This window comes from Rattus rattus, chromosome X, assembly GCF_011064425.1.
Source record: "Rattus rattus isolate New Zealand chromosome X, Rrattus_CSIRO_v1, whole genome shotgun sequence".
NCBI classification, from domain to species: domain Eukaryota; kingdom Metazoa; phylum Chordata; class Mammalia; order Rodentia; family Muridae; genus Rattus; species Rattus rattus.
The window spans coordinates 53,324,596-53,351,392 of record NC_046172.1 but is presented as its reverse complement, the minus strand read 5'-3'; the positions used below and the strand labels follow the sequence as shown (position 1 = coordinate 53,351,392).

Here is a 26,797-nt window from a genome sequence, read left to right as displayed (position 1 = left end):
GAGTCCTTCGAGTCTCCCACCTCTCAGGTCTCTGGTACATTCTGGAGGGTCCCCATACCTCCTACATCTGGAAGTTGGCTGTTTTCATTCTTTCTGCATGGCCCTCAGGGCTTCACTCCTGTTTTCCCCAATACCTGATCAGATTTCCCTCTTCCTCTTTTTGTTCCCTTTCCCACCCAGGTCCCTTCCTCCCTCCCCAAACCCCATGTTGGCTTTCTTCTCCCTCCTAAGTGGGATTGAGGCATCCTCACTTGGGCCTTTCGACTTGATAACCTTCTTGAGTTCTGTGGGTTCTATTCTGGGTCTTCTGTAGTTTTTAGCTAATATCCATTTATTAGTAAGTATATACCATCCATGCATGTTCTTTTGAGTCTGAGTTACCTAACTCAGGATGATATTTTCTAGTTCCATCCATTTGCCTGCAAAACTCAGGATGTCCTCATTCTTAATAGCTGTGTAGTATTCCATTGTGTAAATGAACTACATTTTATATATCCAGTCTTCTGTTGAGGGACATCTAGGTTGTTTCCAGCTTCTGGCTATCACAAATAAGGCTGCTATGAACATAGTGGAGCATGTGCCCCTGTGGTATGGTGGGGCATCTTTTGGGTATATTCCCAAGAGTGGTATTGCTGGGTCTTTAGGTATGTCTATTTCCAGAAGGCATCTCAGGAATTCCACTGCACACAGGGCACACAACTTATTGGTTGATTAGTCCCTTGGCGCTCTGGTGGGGTCTGGTTGGTTGATATTATTGTTCTTCCTATGGTGTTACAAACCCCTTCAGCTCCTTCAGTCTTTTCTCTAACTCCTCAATTGGTGTCTTCTTGTTCAGTACAATGGTCAACTGCAACCATCCTCATCTGAATCAGTAAGGCTTTGTCAGGGTCTCTAAGGAGCCACCCATATCAGGCTCCTGACAGCCAGCTCTTCTTGGCATCAGCAATAGTGACTGGGTTTAGTGTCGGTATATGAGATGGATTCCCAGGTAATGAAGCCTGCCTCTTGTGTCCCTGGTTTGCTCCAGGTCTCCTGGTAGGCCTGTAGGCCTGGCTGTAGCAGACCTCTTATGGGGCCTTCAGACTGTGGGGTCTTCAGGAGGGCATGTACACTGGTGACTTGTTGATCTGGCTACAGTGGTTCTACTGGGAGGCCTCTGTGAAGCCTTCAGACTGCAGGATCTTCAGAAGGGCAAAGAAGCTGCTGATGTGTTGCCCTGGCTGTGGCAGAACTCCTGTGGGGACTTACAACTGTGGGATCTTCAGAGGAGCAGTCAAGCTGTTGCCCTGTAGGCCAACTGATTGCCATGGAGGCCTTCAGACTGTGGTTTCTGTTTCCCCATGTGCAGCAGGACTCTAGGAAGGTTTTCACACTGTTGGGTCAGTTGCCCTGAATGCAGTGGAGCCCCTGGGAGGTCTTCAGACTGTAGTGTCTGTTGCCAAGTTGCCCTGTGTACAGAGGAACTCTTGGGATGCCATCTACATGGTAGTGTCTTCAGGGGATCAGACAAACTTGCAATCTGCCCAGACAGAAGGCACAGGCAGGAAGGAGAGTGGAATTTGGGGGTAGGGGTTTGGGGGGTTTGTTGGTCCTGAGTCCACTGGGCTCCCAGCAGGTGAAGAATGAAGGTGAATTCATGAAGAATGAAGGTATCTTGATTTTGGTGGATGTATTGGCTGATTTTGTATGTCAACTTGACACAAGCTGAAGTTATCACAGAGAAAGGAGCCTCCCTTGAGAAAATGACTCCATGAGACCCAGCTCTAAGGCATTTTCTCAGTTAGTGATCAAGTGGGGGAGGGCACAGCCCCTTGTGAGTAGTACTATCCCTGGGCTGACAGTCTTAGGTTCTATAAGAAAACAAGCTGAGCAAGGCAGGGGAATCAAGCCAGTAAGTAACATCTCTCTGTGGCCTCTGCATCAGCTCCTGCTTCCTGACCTGCTTGAGTTCCAGTCCTGACTTCCTTTGGTGATGAATGTGGAATGTGGAAAGTGTAAGTTGAATAAACCCTTTCCTCCCCAACTTGTTTCTTGGTCATGATGTTTGTGCAGGAATAGAAGCCCTAAGACAGTGGATAAACATTTTTATGTGTTTCTGAATTTGGTTTACAAATATTTTATTGAGAAGTTTTGCATATATACTTATCAGAGATAAATTGCTGCAAAAATGGCTACAGCAAAGAATTGTATTCTATACTGTCTGGGTAGAACATTCTGTATATATCTGATAGGTCCATCTTATTTATGATGTCATTTAACACTAGAGTTTATATATTTTTCCAGATGACTGGTCTTCGGGGATAGTGAGAAATTGAAATCATCCATCATCAGTGTGTTGATGCTAATCTGTGGTCTTAGACGGTCTTAGTTTATTTTGTGACATTTAGTGCCCCTGTGTTTATTTTTATCTGTCTTTATAATTGTAATATCCTGTAGGTATTTTTGTTTGTTTGTTTAATGAGATTTAAGTGTTCTACCTTATCTCTTGGGACTAATTTTGGATTGAAAACTATTTTAGCAGATATCAAATTAGGTATACTTGCTTGTTTTCTTAGTATTCTTTGGAATACCATTTTCATTCTATTTTACAGTAATGCTCGATGGTTTAGTGTGTTTCTTGGAGTCAACAAAATGGGGGATCCTGTTTACTAATGCAGTCTGTTAGTGTGCATCTTTTTGTTGTGGGAATGTAGATCATGAATATTAAGACTTATTAAAAATGTGTATTATTTTGCATCATTTTATTAATTTTGTGGTATTTTCTTGGATCTCTTTTGATTACTTGTCTTAGGATTACTTACTAGATCTTGTTAACTTCATGGATATATTTCTCCTTCTCTTTACACTTATGTGTTGTTTCTGATATCATTTGTAGAGCTGGTCTTGTACTTATAAATTTCTTTAATCTGTTTTTATTATGGAAGTTTTCTTTTTTCTTTTTTATATCCTTTAATTTTAATTGATAGTTTTGTTTGGTATAATATTTTAGTTTCAGAGTTGTTGTCTTTAAGAAGTTGAAATATATCTTTTCAGGCCCTTCTACCTTTAAAGGTTTCTGTCAAATAATCAAATCTTATTCATTAGGCCTACTTTTCTAAGTGACTTGGCCTTTTTCTCTTACAGCTTTTAAATAATTTCTCGACTTTCTTTGTCTTCTATTCCCAACTTTGTTTTTGACAAGATCCATTTTGTTGGTGAGGCTTTATTTGGTGTCTAGGGCCATGCAGGAGGAACAACAAATAGCTTTAGGACTCATGGAATGCAGCCCACAGTTAAGCATACCACAGTGGGTGTGCCTTAGAGAGGTATGGCACTGAGGACTACATATTCTGAGGACTTCGTGCTGTTAAGAAGTTTTTCTCTCCTCCTTGCCTTCACATTCCTCTTAATCTAAGAATTGTATGAAAACTCCCTCACTGGGCCGTATCTCTGGCACTTACAACAATAGTGCTTGATTTTTTTCAGCCATTGCTGCTGGATCAGATTAATGATTCAGTCACCACCCTAGGAAAGAACTTAAGAGTTGTAGATTGTCAGCAATGACCTCCACCCTTAGAAAACATTTGGAAAAATAGATTGCTAGTGAGTTAAGGTTAGGATGTTTTTGTTAGTGGCTTTGATGTAGAAAATCTTAGGGAACTAAAGTTCAGAAAAACACAATCTTAATAGTGGAGCTTGAGAGTTTTTGAGGTCAGGGAACAAGAACAATGGCAGACCAAATAGTACTGGCTGACATGTTTCTCTGGCTGAAGCTGAGCTGGTGATCGAAGTGATGATTTTCTTGTACCCATTTTTGTATCAGCTTCCTGATACAATTTAATAAAAAATTGTGGATGAGTAAATGTGCACCCTGAGGATTGGAAGTAGAAATGACTGATTGTTTTTTACATAAGAGTTTAAAGTTGTCATTCTTTTAAGATTTCAATAAGATTACATTTTAAGATAAATAATAAACTAATTGATCCTTTCTTTGTAACGGCAAGTTGCAACCTGCCAGTAAGAGAAAGTAACTGAGAAAATTACCTTGTTTGGTTAGACTCTGTTAATCTATAACCGGTTACTTAGTTACAAATGTGGGTCCTTGGGAATAATTTTTCTTCTTCACTTATGATATGTAAAATGTTTTTAATGTAAAGGTATTTGGGAATATACTGCTTTTTCATGATCATTCAGTGAAAGAAAACAGAATGTAGTTTGTGTACTGTTTGCTGGGATGTATAAGTTGTGGGAGAATTAAAGTTTCTTAGAGTAGGTCAGTGTGTTGCAGTTTGCGCCACCCACCAAACGTGTGTGTGTGTGTGTGTGTGTGTGTGTGTGTGTGTGTGTGTGAAGATGTTGGAGCTTATCTTGCTCCATCCAGTAACCCCACCTTAGGTTAGTTAACCTTGGTGTCAAAGCTGGTCTTCAGTTTTCTTCCTTCCACAGGAGTGTTAATAATGTTGTGGAGGCAGGGGGCGAGGGGAGGTTTAGGTTAATGATTCCTCCGTTTCTTTGGCATTTGGAACCACAGCCTCTATCCTGGTTCTTTTGCTTTTCAGGTATAGTCTTGGTGCCTTTATAACCTTTGCCAGGAACTTAAAACACAATTCTGAAAATGTGGACTTTTCTTGGGTCTCAAGGCAGTATAGGACAACTGGAGGATCCAATGAGGCATGTGGCATGTCTGCCTTGAGTCTCCAGGTCACTGATGGTGGCTGGAGAGTTCCTGGTGGGGAGTAGGTTGTGAGTCTCAAAGGGAGGGAGAGGTTCTGGGAGGTGTCAGTGTCTGGAAATGACTGTTGAGCTTGGGTGACCTGAATGGAGGGGGGCTAGAATATGTGTGAAGATGGTTTACCTGAGTCTCTGTGTCATGTGGGCAAGCTGGAGAGACCTCGGTGGGGAACAAGTTAGGAACTAGTGAATCCCAAAGGTGAAGAGAGAGGCCAGGAGGAGGGGGCAAGTAACCACAGGACTTCAACTACCAGAATGCTAGGAGACTCAAATACAGCAAAACTTAACTTGGTCTCTAGAATAGTTACACAGGCTCCAGAGTCTCTCTCTCTCTCTCTCTCTCCTCTCTCTCTCTCTCTCTCTCTGCCTCTCTCTCTCTCTCTCTCTCTCTCTCTCTCTCATCCATTTAAGCCAGTTTCCTTCTTCTATTCATGTGGGGCCTGGGTATTTAACTCAAGTTGACAGGCTTGTGTGGCACCACCATATCACCTTGTGGATGCCAGGGTATTTCTTTGACTGACTTAATGTAAAGACTAAACATGTACAGAACATAATGTGTCTTTCAGTTTGTTTTCTGAATAAGAATCCAACTTTTTCTAGCCTTTCATAAACCAAATGTGGTCGCACAACAAACCCCAGTAGCTGTGGAAGATTACAAAGATTTGGTGGCTAAAAGCCTGATGCAACAGTGACAGAAAAGCCTGCCATTTAGGAATGTTGGGGCAAATGATAACCATTGCATAGAAATTTCTTTTTGATACAAAATTAGAGAGCTTTGTTGAGGCAACCTCAAGAATATAAGTATAGAAAACTAGTGAGTTAACATCTCTTTTTAAAAAAGCAGATATGTTGAGATTTAAATCACCTTTTAAATTTAATTCAGCGGGTTTGTTTGTTTTTAGTATATTCACAAATGATTTTATATTATTGTCATCACTCTAAAAAGAAACTGTATGGAAATCCAAACAGCATTCCTTTCACATCTATAATTTTCCAGTGAATAAACCAAATATGCCATGGCCATGGACCCAGTTGACATGGATGATTACAAAGAGTTGCTGGCTAGTGTCCAGGAAAACCACTGATTTACTATCTATGTATTTGCCTATTGGGGATACATCACATGGATAAACCATACAAAATCTTGTTGGCCTTGACCTCTTTCATATAGCATATTTTTAAGGTTCACTGAAGTTTATATTTTATTTATTCATTCACAAATTAAGAGATATTGGTCTGCTTTCACCTTAGGGCAATTAGGAATAAGTTTCTTGTGACTATTCTTTTATGAGGGCTTTCTATGTTTAACTGAAAATGTACTCCTTAAAGCAATGATGTGAAGTATATAATAACTCTTTTTATTCATGAAGGACAGATGAATTGAGACTCAGAATATATGAATATATGAATACATATGTATATGAATACACACACACACACACACACACACACACACACACACACGCGCGCGCGCGTCACTTGCCTTAAGTTCTATAATTAGGAAATATGTGATGAGTCTAGGATTGGAGCCTTGGTAATTTGCCTCTAGGGTCTTAAGGGGAAATGACAGTGGGGCAGTGAAAAAGAAAATTTTAATCTAACAAAGCACCTACACCTACTTCAGGTTAATACATCTATTGTTGTTTGTTTGATTATTTTTAATAATAACTGACTAACATTATATTAAAGAATGGCCATATAACCAAAGAAAGATCACAAACATTTTAGACTTAGTAGTGAGGATATTGGGAAAAGTACACAAGAACCAGGAAACTCCAGTGTAAGGCCAGGGATAGAAAGGGAGTTTGGAGCAGGAGATGAGGATCTAGAGTTTCAGGCAGCACAGGCACAGGCACAGGGACAGGAGCTGCTCCTTCAGACTTTCAGAGACAATGCTTTAATGACTTGTAGGATGGGAGGAGTTATGAATTAAATTTCTTTCATTCTTGACTATGACAACCTCAAAATGTTCTATCACCAATTCAGAGGAGCAAGGAAAGACATTTTTGATGTGGCACTACTCCTTTCCAAACACTCACATGCTGGATACCCAGAACACTCTGCATTAACACAAGGCATGTACTACACCTACAGATGAATCATGGAAGGGTAGTCTGGGATCTGAAAATTATGCTGTGATATGTGTGATGATGAATTTTGAAGATACCTACCTGCCACTCCTTCCCTAGACTCCTCTCCCATCCGCCCCTCCAACCTCTTCCAAATTTGTGTCCTCCTTTCTGATTTTTAATGACCACCAAATAAAAGTTGTTTTGCCCATATACTCCTGGGTGTGAGGCCAACTTCTGGATTAGGAGTTTTCCAATTTCATCTTCCTTTCAGCTTCTGTGCTTGGCAATGCTTCTCTTTATTGAATTCTTTAATTCCTTAGATCCTTTGATAAAGTTGACAATCATTCTTTAATATTCTGTGTCCTGGGGCTCATCTAGGTAGTTCCTTTAAGATAATACTTATATAGGACTAGTAAGTTTGATGGTAGACATGCTTTCTTAGCCACTCATATTTTGTTTTGGGGGGGATTCGACTTGGGCATATATATGACTTCTTCCTGTGGTTATGTGACTGATGTGTTAGTCTGTTTTTTCTTAGATTGGGCCAGCACAGGAGGTGCATGAGCTGAGCTATGCCAGGCAAGCTGGTAGATACGCTGTTTAATTGGATCAAGCAAAGAAATCTCCCAAACCGCATGTCTGAAGCCAGGTTTGTGTGAGCAGAGATGGCGGCGAAGGGAAAGAAAGATAGAAGAGGAAAGGAATGTCCCACCATGCAAAGTTGGCTCATGAACAAAGCAGGTGTGAAGACTAACACGAAGACAAAGGGTCTGGACCTAGGTCTGTAGGTGTGGAGATGGCCATGGCCAGGGGCCATGAAGGATGGGAAAGAGAAGAAATGTCTTCCTAGGCAAAGGTGGCCCACAGACAACGAGTGCTCCTGGACCACAGTACTAAAAGTAGACTTGTGAGTTTGCAGATGGCTGTGGGTTAGAGGAAGGGCAGGGAAATGGGAAAAGCTTGGCACATATTACTCCAGCTCTCTTGTCTCTGTTGCCTTGAAGTGCTGTGAGCCATAGGAGCCTTTTTATCCCTTTGCTCTATGACTGAAAACAGCAGCACAGAATTCATTAGTGAGACATTCGTGTGTTTTCTCTTACTATGGAGCTATGAAAGCGTGGGATGAGATGGAGCTATAATGAAGTAGAAATAACTCATGGCTGTCCTGGGAAGCCATCTGAACCTATGGTACATTTTGTACATCGTGCCACTGACATTTGTTGGGATTATCAGTTACTGTAGGACAAACTGATCCTGGTAGATAAAAGACATTTTCTTCACTGCTCATTAATCTGCTCTATGAAGACCTTAAGGCTTTTATTCTCCACAGTCCTAGTTCATCTTTATATGTTAACATTAAGCCCTGAGTGATTTGTTGGAATGAGATATTTCAGTCACTTCAATATTTTAATATCCTTATTGCAGATTACCAAGCTCGATACTAGAATGTGTACTCAGGATATGTGCATTAACTCTAATGCAGCTTTCTGACAGGACTGGAGAGATCCACAGCTAGTGTGGAGAGAGATATAACCTGACACAAGAACTTACCTTAAATGGCACATGTTGGGGGGGCCTCTAACAGTAGAGTAAAAGCAACAGTAGCATCTGAAGACTACAAAGCCCATGTCTCCTTCCCCCTTTCTCATAACTAGATGAGAAAATCTTGTATGTATGACACTAACAGTCCACTAGAAAAGGTCACAACCAGGAAATAAATATGATACATAACCAGACGGTTTGCTTCTAAATCAAGGATCAATTGTGTTATAAATAAATTGGGCTAGTATTCATATAGGCCAGGCAGAAATATTATTCTGCGGTTAAGCAGGGCTTTGTGGGGGCACAATACTGAATGCACCAACTTTGTAGACTTGGAATTTGCAAGTAAAATCCTGGACAAAAGAGATCTACTTCATAAGCATCATATCCTTGACATGAAGCTGCTGTGGGAATCAGGGGGAATAGGTGACTCTGAATAAGGAAATTCTTAATGGCCCAAAAGCCAGTGGGCTAAAAAGCTAAGTGGTGGCTTAGGTGATTGAAACATTGAGTGAAGAAAAGCAAAGACCACATTGGAGACCTTGGTTCTCTGGAGACAAAAGTGATCTGTAACTGCAATTGACTTTGGCTTTGAGGCTGTAATTAGAAGATTTAAGAGATCGGTTTATTAATTACTGCACAGAAAGGCATTCATATACTTGTTAGTGTCATTTTATTCCTTCACCCCCACCAAAAACTAAGACAAAAGAACTCTTAAATCTGTGGAGATGGGGGTGGGGGTGGAGGTGGAAGTGGTAGTGGGGGGGGGGAAGGTCAGGCAAGTAAAACTCAGAAGGTAGGTAGCCCTGGTCAATCACTTCTAGGCCCTGTTTTTTCCCTGTAAAATATAGTTAATCAACTCATTGTCATTGTCTTATCGCTTCTAAAACTCCTAGAAGGTAGTCTTAGGAAAACTGAGAACAGATGATACCCACTTACTCTGGAAGAAGTAATTATGATTTACTTCTGGAATCTGCAGAAGCTGGGAATCGGTTAAGATATAAAAAGAATGACAAAATCTTGGTGATTTGAATGGGGACAGTTGACAGAAGCCAGGTAAAAAGGACAGGGTAGTGACTGTAGAGGGGATAAATGAGAAGATCTAAGATATGGGCAAAGGCAAAAGTTAGCAAAGGTAAGGAAGGCTTGAATTATGACTTCTTAAAATGCTTCAGTGTAGGAGGACACTTCCAAGGCCCAGAACAATAGAGCTCATACTCTAGATATTTTAGAGAACTGTCTGGAATATTGTAGCAAACAAGAACCTTTGTGACTTTAGTGTTCTATTGCTCTGGAGGAAGACTATGAGACATTCTTACTCATGTGGACTGCTGACAGGCAACATCACATGTCATGTGTAGGCCTAGTGGGAAACAAAGTATATGTGTGCACAGACTATACATAATAAAGAAAATAATAAAGCCACTGTATCCACACATGGACAATTAAAGTCTACTTTTAAGGAGCCAAGTCCACAGGAGTCCCACCTGGAGTGGGAGACTTCTAAGTGTTATGGCCTATGTCTACATTAAGAATGCAATGTTAAAACTGTCACAAATATCAAGGTTGTATTTTGGACCTGTAGACACATGAAACATGAACAGGATTTGGTAGGAATGGACCATTAGGTTTTAGTAAAGAACCAGGTAAAATGAAAGACAGTCCTATCTATAAAAATATTTTAAGTAACCATGTTCTTGTCTTTTACTCTTCTAGAGCTCATAGAAAATGTTTCCCAATATCTCTTGGAATACTTTGGAAATGAAACAGCAGGGTAAGAAACTCAAGATAGTTGGAGCAAGTAGTCTCACAGCACACAAATTGCCTTTATTTTGCAATTGGCCACACACACACACACACACACACACGCACACACACACACACACACACACACACACACACACACACACACAAATGGCACAACTGTGCCTGAAATTCTTTTTACTTCTTTTATTGAACTCCATAAATATTTTCATAAGGCTTTATGTCATTACAACATCTTTTTTTGTTGTTGTTAAACATTTCCAAATACACAATTTTGACACTTGTTTGACAGGGTCAAACAGTCAGATAATAGAAACAAAAGAAGAAACCAGCAAATGCAGAGCAGCAGGGGTCGTCAGAATCACTGTTGCCCATCTATTCACCCAGCCCGCCCCACCCCCAAAGCACTAAAATATCACTATTTGGCTTCATACTAGAATTGTTAGAACTCTCTTGTTGCTGTCCTTAATAGATCAATTAAAGATATACACATAGAAAGAGGATGAGAGAAGGAGAGAAAAAATTGCATTTCTGTATTTAGGACCTCCCTACAGTAGAACTCATAGAACAAACTTGCAAAAACCCTTTTGGAAAGAAAATTCAGGCCTCATTAAGTTGAGGAAAGGGGAGTACAGGGCCATGCAGAAACAGGAGAATTACAGAGTTTGAGGGGGGGTTAACATGGCTGTGGGAACCCAACAGGTTTAGCTACTGAGTCCAGGGAATTGATTAGTTTCCCTTTGGGCTACTGGCCACTGATCTATTTTGAGCCATAGGTGTGGGGGTGGAGTGGGGTGTTCCAGTCAAATGAGAGCTAAGTCAGTAGTGCCTTCACAAATTGCTACATCTTGTAAGGCCAGTGGACTGGAGGGAGAAACAGGATGATCAGAGGTAATACCCCTGATCTGGGAGCCTTGAGTGTTGGATTCAGAAAGGGCAAGAGAATGAGAGGGTCTGGCCTAAAGATATTATAGATCTAAAAACTTTGAAAGCAAGCCCTTCTGGTGTGCTCCTAATCCTGGAGAAGGTTCCCAAGGCCAAGCCTAGTGAAGATGGGTAAAGTAGGAAAAGAAGGTACAATAAGAGAGGCCTGCATATTAGAAGTGAAATTTTGTAGTCTATGTATTAGATACCAGATTTCTTGCCATAAGGGCTTATGTAGAGCTCTATCATGTGCTGAGCAGTGACAGCCAGTCCCGAGCCCTGGTGTTCTGCCAGCCAGCTTTGATAACTACAAAGCCTGACAACAACATGGAGCTTGTTTTCCATAGGGGAAAGATTTTCAGGGAGTAGGGCTTAGTTTAGATCAGGAAGCAAAATTTAGCTTTATTGACCTTATACAGCAATGGTTGCTGTTTGGTAAGCTTAAATCTTTTTTAGAATGAAGTCTTTTCTTGTGAGGTCCAGGACAGACTCAATCTCCAGATTCCTGGTTAGGGTGGGTTTTCACACTTCTTTTTATTTTTATTTTCTTTTTTTTTTCTCGCCCCAATCTCTAGCCATACAAAGGGCTAAATGGCAAAGAACACACACTCTTGTACTCATGGAAATTCTGCTTTTGTGGGAAACATTCTGTTCAAATGGAAAGCCTCCCAAGAATTAACCTCAGTGTTCTGCCTCAGATCTTTTTCCCCAGATGTAAGAGTAGCCCTAGGCTCCTTCTATATCACGTGCCTCAGTTGTCCTGGGATGGGAGTCTGTCAGGAACAAAACCTACTTTGAGTGCCATAATGGCTTTAATTATGTCAATATTCACAGTCCTCTACCCGGAAGATGGTAAGGGCAAAGAAGGAGACAGAGAAGATTATCCATGCAATCTGCTAACAATTGGGGATGTTTCTTATAATTTCAGTGATACAAATTACTGGTATATTATCTTAGATGAAGCCTTTCTCTGATATTTCCCTATATGATGCTGTTGTCAACCTTGAACTCTTTTCAGTTAATCTGAAGGTGGCTAATGATCTTGGCCAAGCATGTTTTTCTCTTGAACTCCTCCATAAACTTCTAACAGTAATGCCTTATGAATCTGAAATTGGAAGCAGGGATGACCAGAACACTATATAGAGAGCCCTATCTGATACCTACTTACTACCTATGGGTTGTGGGGTGGAGATTAATCTCTTCCCCAGGAGGCAGAGTCTCAATTTCTTTGCTTCTAGTTTAGTTAAACCTTTTGCCTAGGGAAGAGATAGGCTGAAAAGGAGATCCATAATAAAAGAGGCTTGAAAAAGAGACTAATGGACCCAAACTAACTCTTAGGTAAAAACCTTCAATGACTTAGCATTGCTGTTACTGGGAATTCTCGTGCTAGAAGAAATCACCTAAATACAAACTATCCACCTAACAGAAGTCTTCTCTACCCTCATTACGTTCTTTCACTCCTTTGTTTCTGTTTGGTTTTATATCCTTCCACAATACCTAAAACAGTGAAAGCAATAGAAATACCAAGCAGATAAGTCACAGGGCACAACAGAGCATGTCTAGACTGGCACAACTGTGGACACAGGATGCTGGGAAAAAGCTGTTGGTATAACTGCAGGGCTACAGGAACATTTGCAGATGGTGCATGAGGAACAGGAGATGGGAATCCTCCCCTTCTCAGTGAAAAGTGACAGGGAGAGAAATGAAATCCCAAACCCACTACATAAATTAAATTCAAAAGTTATCAGCATCAGTATCATAAGGAAAGGGGAATAAAACAATGCAAATACTCTGTGGTAATAATGACAGGTCAGTGAACTAGAAGAGCGAATAAGTTATCTTAACAGGAAAAAGAACAAAGAGAAAGGGGGAGGGGAACAAGGTTAAGAACTAAAAATTTTAAGAAGTGATTACATGTTTGGAAATCAGTGGTACTTCTTACCAACTATAGATTTCGATTCCCCAAAACAACAGAAAATGGTTTTGGTCCTTCTCTGTGTGTGTATATGTATGTATGTGTGCATGCATGTGCATGCATATGTGCACACATGCCCACACACACACGTGTATACGTAAAGGTCTATGTGTGTGCGTGCATGTATGTGTGCACACACACGCACGCACACACACTCACTCTCTCTCTCACACACACATTTTATATATATATATATATATAAATTTTCAACAGTGCTTCTCCGAAAAAAAGGTCCATCTATAAATATAATTTTATTTATTTTAAAATTATCTGCCTTCCTATAGGTATTATTTTTTGAAGGGGGTTAACCTACTGAAGTTTTGCCAGAATGGTGACTGGCTGCGTTTCGGTTCAGTGAACTCAAACACTTGAGACTGAGCGATGCCATCGGGGACCAGGTACTGGCCCTGGTTTAACGGGTCCTGTGGTGGTGGATAGGAAGGTGGAACTGAGCGAGCAGAGTTGACACCTAGAGCAAATAGGAGATCAAAGGAAAGAGTATAAATTAAGTACCAAATGAATTCTCAAACATGTTAACTCACAGTACACTAGTGTTGTGAGTTTTACCTGGTAGCGAATTGAATAACCCTACTTCTAAGATCTGAAATACTCCGAAATCTAATAGTCAGAAAGTTTCATATTTTGGACCTTTTAAGATTTCCATATTAAAGCTATTCAATCAAGAAAGTCTATACAAATATTCCAAAATTAAAAAAATATATCTAATTTGTAATCTGAGGTACACTGTGTCGCAAGCATTTCAGGTAAATGATGAATCGATCTGTGCTACAAATGATTTCTTTCCCTGTCATATTCGCACTGGCATCTCTAATTCTACTCGCCATCTTATTTATATTCTATTCTATTCACCATGTTATCAGGTATCACCAATAAAATAAAATGAAATAAAACAAACTGGAGTGTTACCATCACTTGTTTGTCAGACAAGAAAACCAAGGACTAGAAAAAATATTATATCTAAGGTCTTATACTCAGCTCACAATAAAGTGGAAACTAGGGCTCACATGTGCTGAGTTCCTGGTTAGGATTTCTTTCCAGGAGACCATAATCTCTGAAGAACCTCACAAGCTCTTTTCAGTTCTAGACTTTGGTTCTCTTCCTCTCCAACCCTACCTGAAAGCGTCAAAATAATCTGGTTAATTACTACTGACTTCAGGACTTTCCATAACGGTTAAGGCCCAAGTAATTTAGTATTTTGCTTTGGGTTGACAGTGACAAACCTGTATTCAATAGAAAATTGACATTAGTAGTTGAAACAGAAAGGAAATTCATCACCATAAGACATGATTCATAGAAAAAAAAAAGGAAAATGGAGTCTGTGCCCTTTCAATGATATTGAGGTTATAGACCTTTTGATATTAATGGAGGACTCAAGCAATCCAACTACCCTGACAGTAGTTCTAATGTTTAAGCCATCATCAGCCATTGGTACTTCCATAGGAAGAATCATCCGGTTCTGTAGCCATTTTTGAAAGGCAGCAAGTGCTAGAAATATGAGGGTATTAAATGCTAACAAATAATACAAGGACACCATGGAGAAAGTCCTGCTTTATGAAGCTCTATTTTTCATTTTTTTCTTTCAAGCTTTTGATATCAAATATACGAACCCTAAAGATTTGAAAAACACTTTTTCTTAGGGCTCTATTGTTTTGTATTTAATTTCACAATGAATTTCTACTTAATTATTATATCAGGCGTGGGCTTATACTGAGGTCTTAATTTGTCTGTAGAAATCTAATTCAGACTATTTGTTGAAAATATTGCACTTTCTTTGGCTGAATTGTAGTTCTGTCTTTATCAAAAATAAGTCACACCTATGCATGTAGGCCTATTTCTGAGTTCTTTCTATTAAACTATCTGTATTGCCTCAGTTAATGCTACCTATATAATGAACGTTGAAATTAGATGAATTAGGAACTTTCTTTTCATTCTTATTTTTTCAAGATTGGTTTATTTATTCTAGAGTAATAATCTGATTTTCAACTAGCCTTAAAGTCTATGGAGATGGAGACTGTGTTTATGATTCTGGCATTGTTTATGTTTATAAATTTAATGGGGTCGACACATTGGGAATTAGCATTTAACTCAAGGAGTTATATATAGATTCTGAAGTAAACAAAGTAAAGTAAAAAGGCCTTTTTATCAGCCAGATAACTCTTCCCTCAGAAAAACAGATGGTTGATAATGTCCCATGGTGCTACAAATAACATGTGAAGGGGACACTAGAACAACTACTTAACTAATGACATTTGCATAAGAGCTATCCTATCAGTTTTCCCTTCACTATTTCTAGAGTTCATTCAGAATCCTAGAGCCAATGAAAGGGCAGAAGGAAAGGGCTGGGGAAAGTGATGTCTTAATATTATTCATTCCTTGGAACAGTGAAAATACTGTCAGTAAAAAAAAAAACAAAAAACAAAAAACAGCTGTCAGTAATTGAGATGAGAGAATCAAATGAGCTCTTCTGTTCAAACAGAGATATCACCACCATCAGGACCCTGAGATGAAGAGGGGAGAGCAGTGGTCTCAGAACCAAGATGACTTAGGTTAAAAATCACTTTACCTTGAGTGTTTTCAGTTTCTTAACCTGGAACAGGGGCTAATAGTGCCATTTTCTTTGGGTTACTATAAAGATGAAATGAAAGAAATTAAGAAACTTGGTACTAGGTAGACACTCTAGAAAGCGGAAGGTAGCTCCTTCTTTTTGCTCAACTGAGCACTTTAAGTTTTGTTATGGTTCATGAAAAAGAAAAGAAAAACTATTTCAAATTTAAGCTGATTCTATTTGAATTTGAATTTTTCAAAGGTATTTTCATGTCTGCCTCAGAGAAAGACTATCTTGCTTCAAATTGAGGCTCTTCACTTTGGTTTGGGGCTACTGATTAGGTAAGCATTTTTAGACCACTGAAAGAAAGCTGATAATATCCCTATATATTTATGTTTATTAAATAAATTATATACATGCATTATTGCCTGCCTCTCTCTATATTATTCAATTTTTTTCTTATTTTGAAGTAAACATAAGAATAATTTTTTTAATTTTGTTTTGTTTATGTAGCCAATAACATAGATATGAGTACCCCACATCCCTTACGCTCAAGAAGTAAACACTAAGAGCATTTGTAACTTGTTATCAAGAATACCTGGGTAGCTGGAAACTATTCCAAGTGAACCTCAGTATGGAAAGGAGCCAAGGAATGTGAGAACACATACCCCGGTTTCCTAGTCCCACACAGACAGTGAGTGGGTCTGAAGGAGTAAAGGCAGAAGTACCTTTCTGTTTAGAGGCTTTTCTCACAGTCATTGCAGCCTGTCTCTTCTGATTTTCAGAAATCTCAAAGCCTACGAGAGAAAAGAAGTGAACTTTGTTATGAAAACCATATACCCCTATACACTGCAAAATTGAGTATACCTTTCCTTCAAAAGCTATCTGACAAATATATCAAAAGCAAACAAACAAACAAACAAAACCAAACAACAACAATAACAACAAAAAAACCCTTGAAACAAAATGCTGGCAAAGATGTAGGGAAAGATCAACTCTTATTCGCAGTGGAGCAAAACTTGGTAGAGTTGTTGAGAAAATCAATATGGAGGTTTCTGAAAATATTAAAAATAGAACTACCATAATGACTGAAATTTCTGAGCGCATCCCCAAAGAATTCTATATCCTACTACAGAAGCACATACTCATCCATGTTGATAGCTTCTCTTCTCAGGAAATAGAAACAGTTTAGCTCTCAACAAAATGACAGGTCCATAACAAAAAATGGTGCATATGCACAATGGGCTTTTACTAAGTTAAGTAAAACATAAGTACAAAACTCACAGAAAACATTTGATAGTGGAAAATTATATTAAGTCAGGTAGCCCAGATTCAGAAAGACAAGTGTAGCAGACCTTTCTTTCATGTGGAGTCTCAATTATAATATGAGTGTGTGGGCATAAGTCATGGAATTGGAGAAGGAACTCTGACAAGGGAAAATGAAGTTTTGAGGAAGAGAAAAGTCATAGAATATATGTTCTTTGAAAGCAGACAGGAGGTGACTGTAGGTAGAAGAGTACAAGGGAGGCAAGAGGATCAGTGAGAAGACTGGGAGAAGAGAATCGACAAAAACAAATTATGTCTGAAAACGCCATAGTGAAACCAAATACTTTATAGGATAACATAAAATAAAATATTAATATGTATGTACACGGACATATATGGATGTGGCAAGAAATAATGAAAAATGGAGGCCTTGACTTTGAAAGAGATAAGTGAGGAATATAGCGCAGGGTTTGGTGGAGAACAGGGGCAATGATGTATAATTATAGTATAATCTCAAGAAATAAGTTAAAAAATTTAAATATAAATGGTCACTATCATTGACCTAGTAATTCCTTTCTAGAAAATCCACTGAAGAAACTTGTTTCAAATTTGGAGAACTAGCCACATTTCTTTGGGGTGTATGCTCAGGAGTTGTACTACTGGATAATAAGATTTATTTTTAATTTTCTTAAGAATCTTCATGGTGTTGTTTTAATGGCAAGCCTTGATCATTTGCTGTTTTCCTTTTGCTAATAGTTATGCCAAAGGGATTAATGAATCATCGTGGTTTTGATTTATTCATTTCCATTGATTATTGAGATTGATCATGTTTCCTAGGGGGTCATTTGAAAGTCTTCTTTTGAAAAACATCCACTCATAACTTTAACTCATACTCTAATTGGGTTACTTGCTGTCTTGTTTTGAGTTGTTTCAGTTTCTCATAAATTCTGGAAATACTGTTATACAGTACTATCCTTCGAGCTAAACATCTGTCATCTTTTTAAGCCCAGCTGTGTCTGCTTGCAAAATATTATCACAAGTGTATCCAGATGGCCCTCTTAACCAGGTGGATGTAATTCTGCCCTAATTATATGTGGTCTCATGGTTTCCAGGAGGTGCAGCAGGCTGGTAAAGACTAGAGAAAAAGGATCTATTTATGCAGCCATGGTGGGCACAGACCTACCAGTTGGCTGCTTTAGGGTCACCTCTGCACCTGGCCATAATCCCTCATCCTTGCTCTAAAAGTAAGCCTAATACATTCATTGGTATTAGGGTATTGGTATTTTCTGGGTGAAAGTTCTGTAGAATTAAACTTTAGTTTGTCATTAGGAATGTAGGAGGAATGGGATATATATTACCAACTTTCCAACAGGGACAGAATTCATGCAACAAAAGTCACACTATATGTTAGTAAAAGTTTTCGCCTAAATTTTAGCTATTTCATGTTTGGTTTTCTTTCTTTTCCTGACAGTATTTTTTGAGTTTGTATGTCAAAAAGATGCTTGCATTCCCAGGAATATTGAAAACACTATTCACAATATCAAGAATATTTTGTTGACCTAAATGTCTGTCAATGAATGATACAGAAAATGAGAAGATACTATTTAGCTGTATAAAACTATGAATTTCTGTCATTTTTTATAAATTAGTAGGAATTGGAGGATATTATGTTAAGTAAGATAAGTCACATGTAGAAAGAAAAACACTGTATGATCTTATATCTTAAAAATTAACAAGGATAGCTGAAAGCCAGCAACGAGGAGCGACTTCAGGCCCGAGACCAGAGGTAAGACCAACTTTTCTGCTCCAAGTGACCTGCCTGGTGGACTCAGGACACACAAAGGCAAAATTCCTCTAGGACCAGACATTTCTGGTTTCTAGCTGGTGCCTGGACCTTACTGATCCCAGCCCACAGCTCCCTGCTTCCAAATCCTGTGGGAGAGAGAGCAGATTGCCCAGAAGTGTGGGCGATCCTGAGACTGCAGGGCAGAAGAGACAGCCATTTCTGCCCACCTTTGCCCACCAGGAAACTGTATAGGGCCTCCAGGCACGGGAAGATTGCAGCAGTCAAGCTGCAGGAGGCCTGTGGTTCAGACTGTGCCTGGATCTGAAAGGACCAGGTCAAAGAGCTCCCTGCACCCAATTCCCGTGGGAGGGAGCACTAGACCTTCAAAGGGGCAGACACGCCTGGGAAACCAGAGGAGACTATTCTCTGCCCACATTTCTGACTCTAGAGGAAAACACCTAGTGACATCTGGCCACCCTGTGCATGGGCACCCAGGAGAGGTAGGGACAGGACCTTCTGGTTCCCACCAACAGAGACAGCTGAAAGCCAGTGGACAGGAACGACTACACGTCTGAGAGCAGAACACTCTGTTCCCATAACTGGCTGGAAGAAAACAGGAAAACAGGTCTACAGCACTTCTGACACACAGGCCTATAGGAAGGTCAAGTCACTGTCAGAAATAGCAAAACAAGTAACATCAGAGAAAACCTGATGGCAAGAGGCAATCGCAGGAACCCAAGCAACAGAAACCAAGACTACACGGCATCATTGGAACCCAATTCTCCCACCAAAGCAAACACTGAATATAGAAACATACCAGAAAAGCAAGATCTAGACTTAAAATCACATTTGATCATGATGATGGAGGACTTTAAGAAAGACATAAAGAACTCCCTTAGAGAAACGCAGGAAAACACAAGTAAACAAGTAGAAGCCCTTAGAGAGGAAACACAAAAATCCCTGAAAGAATTACAGGAAAACACAATCAGACAGGGGAAGGAATTAAAAATGGAAATAGAAACAATAAAGAAAGCACAAAGGGAGACAATCCTGGATATAGAAAACCAAAGGAAGAGACAAGGAGCCGTGAGATACAAGCATCACCAACAGAATACAAGAGATAGAAGAGAGAATCTCAGGAGCAGAAGATTCAGAGAAATCATTGACAAACTGTCAAAGATAATGTAAAAAACGGAAAAGCTACTGGCCAAAAAAACATACAGAAATCCAGGACACAATGAGAAGATCAAACCTAAAGATAATAGATATAGAAGAGAGTGAAGACTCCCAACTCGAAGGTCCAGTAAATATCTTCAACAAAATCATAGAAGAGAACTTCCCTAACCTGAAGAAAGAGATGCCCATAAAGATACAAGAAGCCTACAGAACTCCAAATAGATTAGACCAGGGAAGAAACTGCTCCCATCATATAATAGTCAAAACACCAAATGCACAAAACAAAGAAAGAATATTAAAAGCAGTAATGGAAAAAGGTCAAGTAACATATAAACCATCAAGTGGAAAAAGATAGCATTTTCAGCAAATGGTGCTGGCTCGACTGGAGGTCAGCATGTAGAAGATTGCAGATCGATCCATTCTTATCAACCCTGTACAAACCTTAAGTCCAATTGGATCAAGGACCTCCACATCAAACCAGATACACTCAAACTAACAGAAGAAAAAGTGGGGAAGAATCTCGAACACATGGAACAAAACACCAATGGCTTATGCTCTAAGATCAAGAATCGACAAATGGTACCTCGTAAAACGGCAAAGATTCTGTAAGGCAAAGGACACTGTCATTAAGACAAAACGGCAACCAACAGATTGGGAAAAGATCTTTACCAATTCTACAACTGATAAAGGGTTTATATCCAAAATATACACAGAACTCACGAAGTTAGACCGCAGGAAGACAAATAACCCTATTTAAAAAATGGATTTCAGAGCTAAAACAAAGAATTCATAGCTGAGGAATGCCGAATGGCTGAGAAGCACCTAAAGAAATGTTCAACATCTTTAGTCATAAGGTAAATGCAAATCAAAACAACCCTGAGATTCCACCTCACAGGAGTGACTGGCTAAGATCAAAAACTCCAGCAACAGCAGATGCTGGCAAGGATGTGAAGAAAGAGGAACACTCCTCCATTGTTGGTGGGATTGCAGACTGGTACAACCATTCTGGAAATCAGTTTGGAGGCTCCTCAGAAAATTGGACATTGAACTGCCTGAGAACCCAGCTATACCTCTCTTGGGCATATACCCAAAAGATGCCACAACATATAAAAAGACACGTGCTCCATTATGTTCATAGCAGCCTTATTTATAATAGCCAGAAGCTGGAAAGAACCCAGATGCCCTTCCACAGAGGAATGGATACAGAAAATATGGTACATCTACACAATGGAATATTATTCAGCTATCAAAAACAATGACTTTATGAAATTCGTAGGCAAATGGTTGGAACTGGAAAATATCATCCTGAGTGAGCTAACCCAATCACAGAAAGACATACATGGTATGCACTCATTGATAAGTGGCTATTAGCCCAAATGCTTGAGTTACCCTAGATGCCTAGAACAAATGAAACTCAAGACAGATGATCAAAATGTGAATGCTTCACTCCTTCTTTAAAAGGGGAACAAGAATACCCTTGGCAGGGAATAGAGAGGCAAAGATTAAAACACACACAGAAGAACACCCATTCAGAGCCTGCCCCACATGTGGCCCATACATATACAGCCACCAAACTAGATAAGATGGATGACGCAAAGAAGTGCAGGCTGACAGGAACTGGATGTAGATCTCTCCTGAGAGACACAACCAGAATACAGCAAATACAGAGGCGAATGCCAGCAGCAAACCACTGAACTGAGAATGGGACCCCCGCTGAAGGAATCAGAGAAAGGACTAAAAAAAGAGCTTGAAGGGGCTTGAGACCCCATATGAAACAATGCCAACCAAACTAGAGGCTTCCAGGACTAAAACTAACTATACATGGACTGACCCCTGGGCTTCAACCTCATAAGAAGCAATGAATAGCCTAGAAGATCACCAGAAAAGCCCTTCCTGCCAAGACTGAACCTCCAGTGAACGTATTGTTGGGGAGGGGCGGTAATGGGGGAGGATGGGAGGACACCCACAGAAGGGGAGAGGTAGATGGCCTGGGAAACCGGGAAAGGGAATAACATTTGAAATGTAAAGAAGAAATACCCAACTTAATAAAGATGGAAAAAATTAACAACATATGTGTGGAGAGCAGAATGAAATTGGAGAGAATAGGAAGTAGAGATAATGCATAGAGGTCATTAAGTAGGTTCTATGATATAGTAAAATAGGAGGAATAAATTCTTTGTTCTATGGCATAGTAGGATGAATATAGTTAATTGTTATATATTAAACAATTAACAGATATAATTTTCAACATAATCATTCTAAAAACATAAAATTTTAAGGTGAGAAATATACTAACTACCTTGAGTTGCTAATCACTCAGTGATTACATGAAGTCTTTTATTTATAAATATATACAAATATTTTAAGAATTAAATTTAGGTGTATTTAGTTAAAACTAAGAGTTGGTTATAAACATTACATATTGCTTATTACAAATACATCAGCAAAAATTATGAATAGAAGTTAAGAGGAACCTAAACATAAACTAGGAGAATATTTAAAGTACTATGTAAAGTGGAAGAACCACTTTATATCAATCAAAAATATAAAAAAGGAAATAATGACTTAAAAAATATGAGAATTAGAATAGAAAGTATATATTTGGAAAATGGAGGTTTCAGAAGGAAGAAAATAATTAAACAATAAAAATCTGTACTAAATGAAAGAACACACACTTGTTGAAACACTAAAGACCAAGGCAGGATTAGGATACATAGACAAACACGAAGACGGTGACTAATGACTAAAATTACTTAACTTACAGGATCAAAAACAAACAAACAAACAAACAAAAAAACCAAACAAAACACAAAACCTTTTATACTCTAAGTTGTAAATGGCTCAGCATTCAAATCACTGGCCAACCAAGTATGAGATACCCTGTGTTCTAACTCTAGCATAAAGAAACTTCACATAAAACACTGTAAATGGTAGCACATAATCCATAAGTGAAATCAAATTATAAACAACTCCCCCAAAGACCTGGGCATTTTATATAGAAACTTATAAAATTTAGGGTTTGACTCAAAGTTTACTCAGAAATATTTTTTTTTCATTTAAAAATATTGAGACAAACCCAAATAATGGTGCTATGAAACTAGGAGATAAAAACCAAAATCTAAAAACAAACAAAAAACCAAACAAGGAAAACAATAACAGTAGTCTTCAAACGAGCAATCAAACAAACAGAAAAAGACAAGTAAAAGAAAGCAAGTATAATACTAAGTGGATTAATGAGAGGGGCTGGGGTAAAAAAATGTGGAAGGAAAGAGGTTACGGGGGTAATAGGAACTCTCACAGTTTTATTTAAATGCATGGGAGAAAAGATTAGAAAGTATATCAAAACACTTACTACAATGTATGCTATTGTGATTTTCTTTTTTTATGGTTTTATTTTGTTTCCTTGGTATTTTCTGCAATTTTCTAATTTAATGTAGTCAGACCAGGAGGAAAGCAACATAAATTCACATTTAACAACAAAACAAAGATGACATAAGCATATCAGAAATAATTCATGGAAGCTTTTCATTAGTAGCAGATCTTTGAAGTGAAAGGTTATTAGGGCATTGTATGGGAGATATGGTGTGAGAAGCAGAGGGAATGGTAGGGATCTTTTAGGTAATGCAGGATCTGTGAACTCAGACTACCCACACACAGGTAGTTCTAAAGTCCAATATTGCCATACCATTCTACAGCATGTCTCAATTTAGTGCTTGCACTTTAAAAGAAACCTGATTTTCCTATGCATGCAGACAGGAGCCTAGCATAACTGTCCTCTGTGAGGCTATCCCCAGCAGCCAATGGAAACAGATACAATGAGAACCACAGCCAAACATTGGAGCTTGGGGGAAACATTGAGGCACCCAAAGAGGATAGGAAGATGAACAGTCAACTAACCTGGACCCTTGGGACTCTCAGAGACTGAACCACAAACTAAAGGTGACCTGGACTAACCCCCCTCCTCCCCGAACATATGTAGAAGATGTGCAGCTCGGTCTCCTTACAGTCCCACAACAACTGGAGAGGGGGCTGTCCCTGAATCTCTTGACTGCTTGTGGATCCCAATCTCCTAACTGGGCTGCCTTGGCTGGCCTCAGTGGGAAAGGATGCACGTAGTCCTGCAGTGACTTGATGTACCAGGGTAGGAAAATACCCACAGGCACCCCTTTCTCAGAGGAGAAGAGGAAGAGGGATTGGGGGGAATGTGATAGGGGGATTGGGAGGAGAGGGGGTGATATTAGGAGGTAAAATGAATAAGTAAATAAGTCAATGGGAAAAAATAAGACTCTAAGTGCATTTTCAATGGGGACTTTAGGATATGGGAAGACAAGGATTACTACATCTTGCTGGCCATCCATCTTTTGCTCTGGGCCATTTCATTCCCTAGCATGTTATGGCATAAAAACCTTTCGTATCAGAACTCAACAGGTAAGCTTATTTTTAGAGTCAAGTTTTGTAATTTTGAACATATAACATTTAAAGGTCGAATTCCATTTGCATAAAACATGGAGCAAAACAAGAAACTTTTCTAGGAATTAGAAAGATTGATTTATCTGCTGCCTCCTTAGTGCTGTGGATTGACTAGAATCTTATGCATGCTAGGCTAGTATTCTATCTTTGAACTACATCCCTTCCCCTTCATTTGAAAAACAAAACAAAACAAAAAAAAAACAAAAACCAGACTCCTGCTGTAGTTCACATTGGCTTGAACTCATGATGCTGCCCAGGCTGGCCTTGGACTTGTAATCATCCTGCCTCTTCTTCTGAGTGCTACAATCATAGATATGTAGAATCAAACCTGTTTGATATTTTTTTTTATTTTAGAAATAGGACCTTGAGGACGATGCTGGGTAGTATTTAATAAACTATAAATCTTTAGTCATAAAACCGTGGCCGCATAAACTATTTCAATCCAAAACTGGTGTTTTATTCTGAATCTAAATGAAATGAGTGGTCATGGTTTTTGATATTAGTATATTTTCTGTGATTTATTTTTAAATAGTTCTAGAGAATGATGACTAAGTACATATAATTTTAATTATAAGTTAATATCTGAAGTGATTTATCAAGAATTAAATATTCAGACACCTTTGCCCCAGGGACTAATATTGCCACCTGAATGGAGGAGGCCTATATAGCCCAACTTTGATAGATATCTGTTTTTGTTAGTAAAATGAATGTAACTTGAGCTATGCACATGAACTCAGTATAAGAAGGAAGTGAACCCACAATCTGAAAGGGACCTGAAGTTTGTGAATAAAAGTAGACCCATTGCCTGGGCCCTCCTCAGAATTATATTGATACTTTTTGCCTTCAGAGTTGCAAGGCCCTGGTTTTTATTTCCAGCATCACAAGCAAAGATGTCCATCTCATCACTATAACTCAATCAAATCTGCACTGACAAAGCATTCATAGAACATATTCTAATATCCCTAGAAACAGAGAGATCTGTGAATATGTGGAAATTACAGAATAGAATGTAAATTTTTTTGTGTTTGTTTGCTAATAGATATGAATATAGCGGTAGGAGAATCAAGTTTGAAATTGGCTTTTGCTACAATATTCCTATCTGATAATAAGTATTAGGCATGAACAATCTGTAACTCATACCTATTGGTATTTACAAAGACCTATAATCAGGAACCACCATAGTGAGTTAGGTCAGTTTGCAACAAAAATCTTGTTTTTGACTCTGGAAAGATAAAATCAATTGAAACCCTCTATCAAAAGTTCTTCACAGTTATGTTTTTCTTTCTGCTCTCAGGTCACTTACCAATTTTTTCATCTTCTTGTACCATTTTCCTCTCTTCTCTGAAAGCTCTAAGCCAACGTATTTTCTCCTCCAGTTTCTTGGCAAAGAACAGATGTACTTCTTCGGTTTCCTTGTTATGAAGCTTGAAAGCATTTTTCATGCTGACATTAAAGTCATCATCTCTGCCATCTTCAATGTCAATGACCTCATATTTATCCATGTCAATGCGCCCCTTGTAGTATAGGATGTCTCTCCGGATAGGTCCTAGGTGGGAAGAAACAGGTTATTTGTCAGAAGTACAGACAGAGTGGATGCCAGGAGAGGTGGCATATGGTCAAGGACATAAACACTATTATAGTTCTGGGATATAAATGAGGATTTTATTGTTTTAATACATGCACTGAGATGACCAGATGGACACTGACTAGTTTGTTAAGTAGGTGCTCTAAGAGATTTCTGATGGAAACAGATGCAGAGACCACAGCAAACATCAGGCAGAGCTCGGGAGTCTTGTGGAAGAGTGGAGAATAGATCTGAGTGAGCTGGAAGGGTCAAAGACACCACAGGAAGAACCCCACAGTCAATTAACCTGGCTCCAAGGGGCTTACGGAACCTGGGCCACCAACTATGGAGCATGCAGGGGCTGGGCCTAGAACCCCTACACATTTATAGCAGATGTGCAGCTTGGTCTTCATATGGGTCCCCTAACAAGTGGAGCAGAGGCTTGTCTCTGATTCTGTTGCCTGCCATTGGCTCCCCTTCCCCTAACTGGACCAACTGGTTGGGCCTCAGTGAGAGAGGATGTGCATAGTCCTGCTGTGACTGAATGTCCCAGGGTGGAGTGGTACCTAAGAGGGGCTTCCCCTTCTCTGAAGAGAAGGGAAAGGGGTAATAGGTAAGGGATTTTTAAGGGTTGCACTGGGATGAGAGGATGGGAATATTATCAGGATATAAAGTGAATAAATAAGTAAATTAATAGAAAAAGATTTCCTACATCTGAAGACTGTTTCAAACCCTAGTATCAATCACTGGTGTAACTGCTTATAAGCAGTAGAAAAGGAGTATGCAATAATAGCACTACCAGCAAGGGAGTTTTCATCTTCCAAAAACTTGGCATGCTTACTAGAGGCATAAAATGAGCCTGCTAAAAAGCAGGATATGGAGAATAAGATTCTGAGTGAAAGTTCAGTGGTGAGAGTTATTAGAAGGTCATATACTATTGGACATGAAGAGTTAACTATAATGATCTGATGCTTTTAGTACT

The 26,797-nt window shown here is 39.2% G+C and overlaps 1 protein-coding gene across 1 annotated transcript in view; it reads right to left on the bottom strand.

The window, feature by feature from the left end:
• Positions 1 to 13,219: 13,219 nt before the first annotated feature.
• Positions 13,220 to 26,797, bottom strand: part of Arhgef9 (Cdc42 guanine nucleotide exchange factor 9) — an 80,561-nt gene continuing 66,983 nt past the window's right edge. The window contains exons 7-10 of the mRNA XM_032890490.1: positions 25,555 to 25,797; positions 16,282 to 16,350; positions 15,572 to 15,633; positions 13,220 to 13,456 (exon numbers count right to left, since the gene is read on the bottom strand). Coding sequence (XP_032746381.1) covers positions 25,690 to 25,797 — 108 coding nt within the window. The 3' untranslated portion in view covers positions 13,220 to 13,456; positions 15,572 to 15,633; positions 16,282 to 16,350; positions 25,555 to 25,689. The remainder of the gene's footprint in view (positions 13,457 to 15,571; positions 15,634 to 16,281; positions 16,351 to 25,554; positions 25,798 to 26,797) is intronic.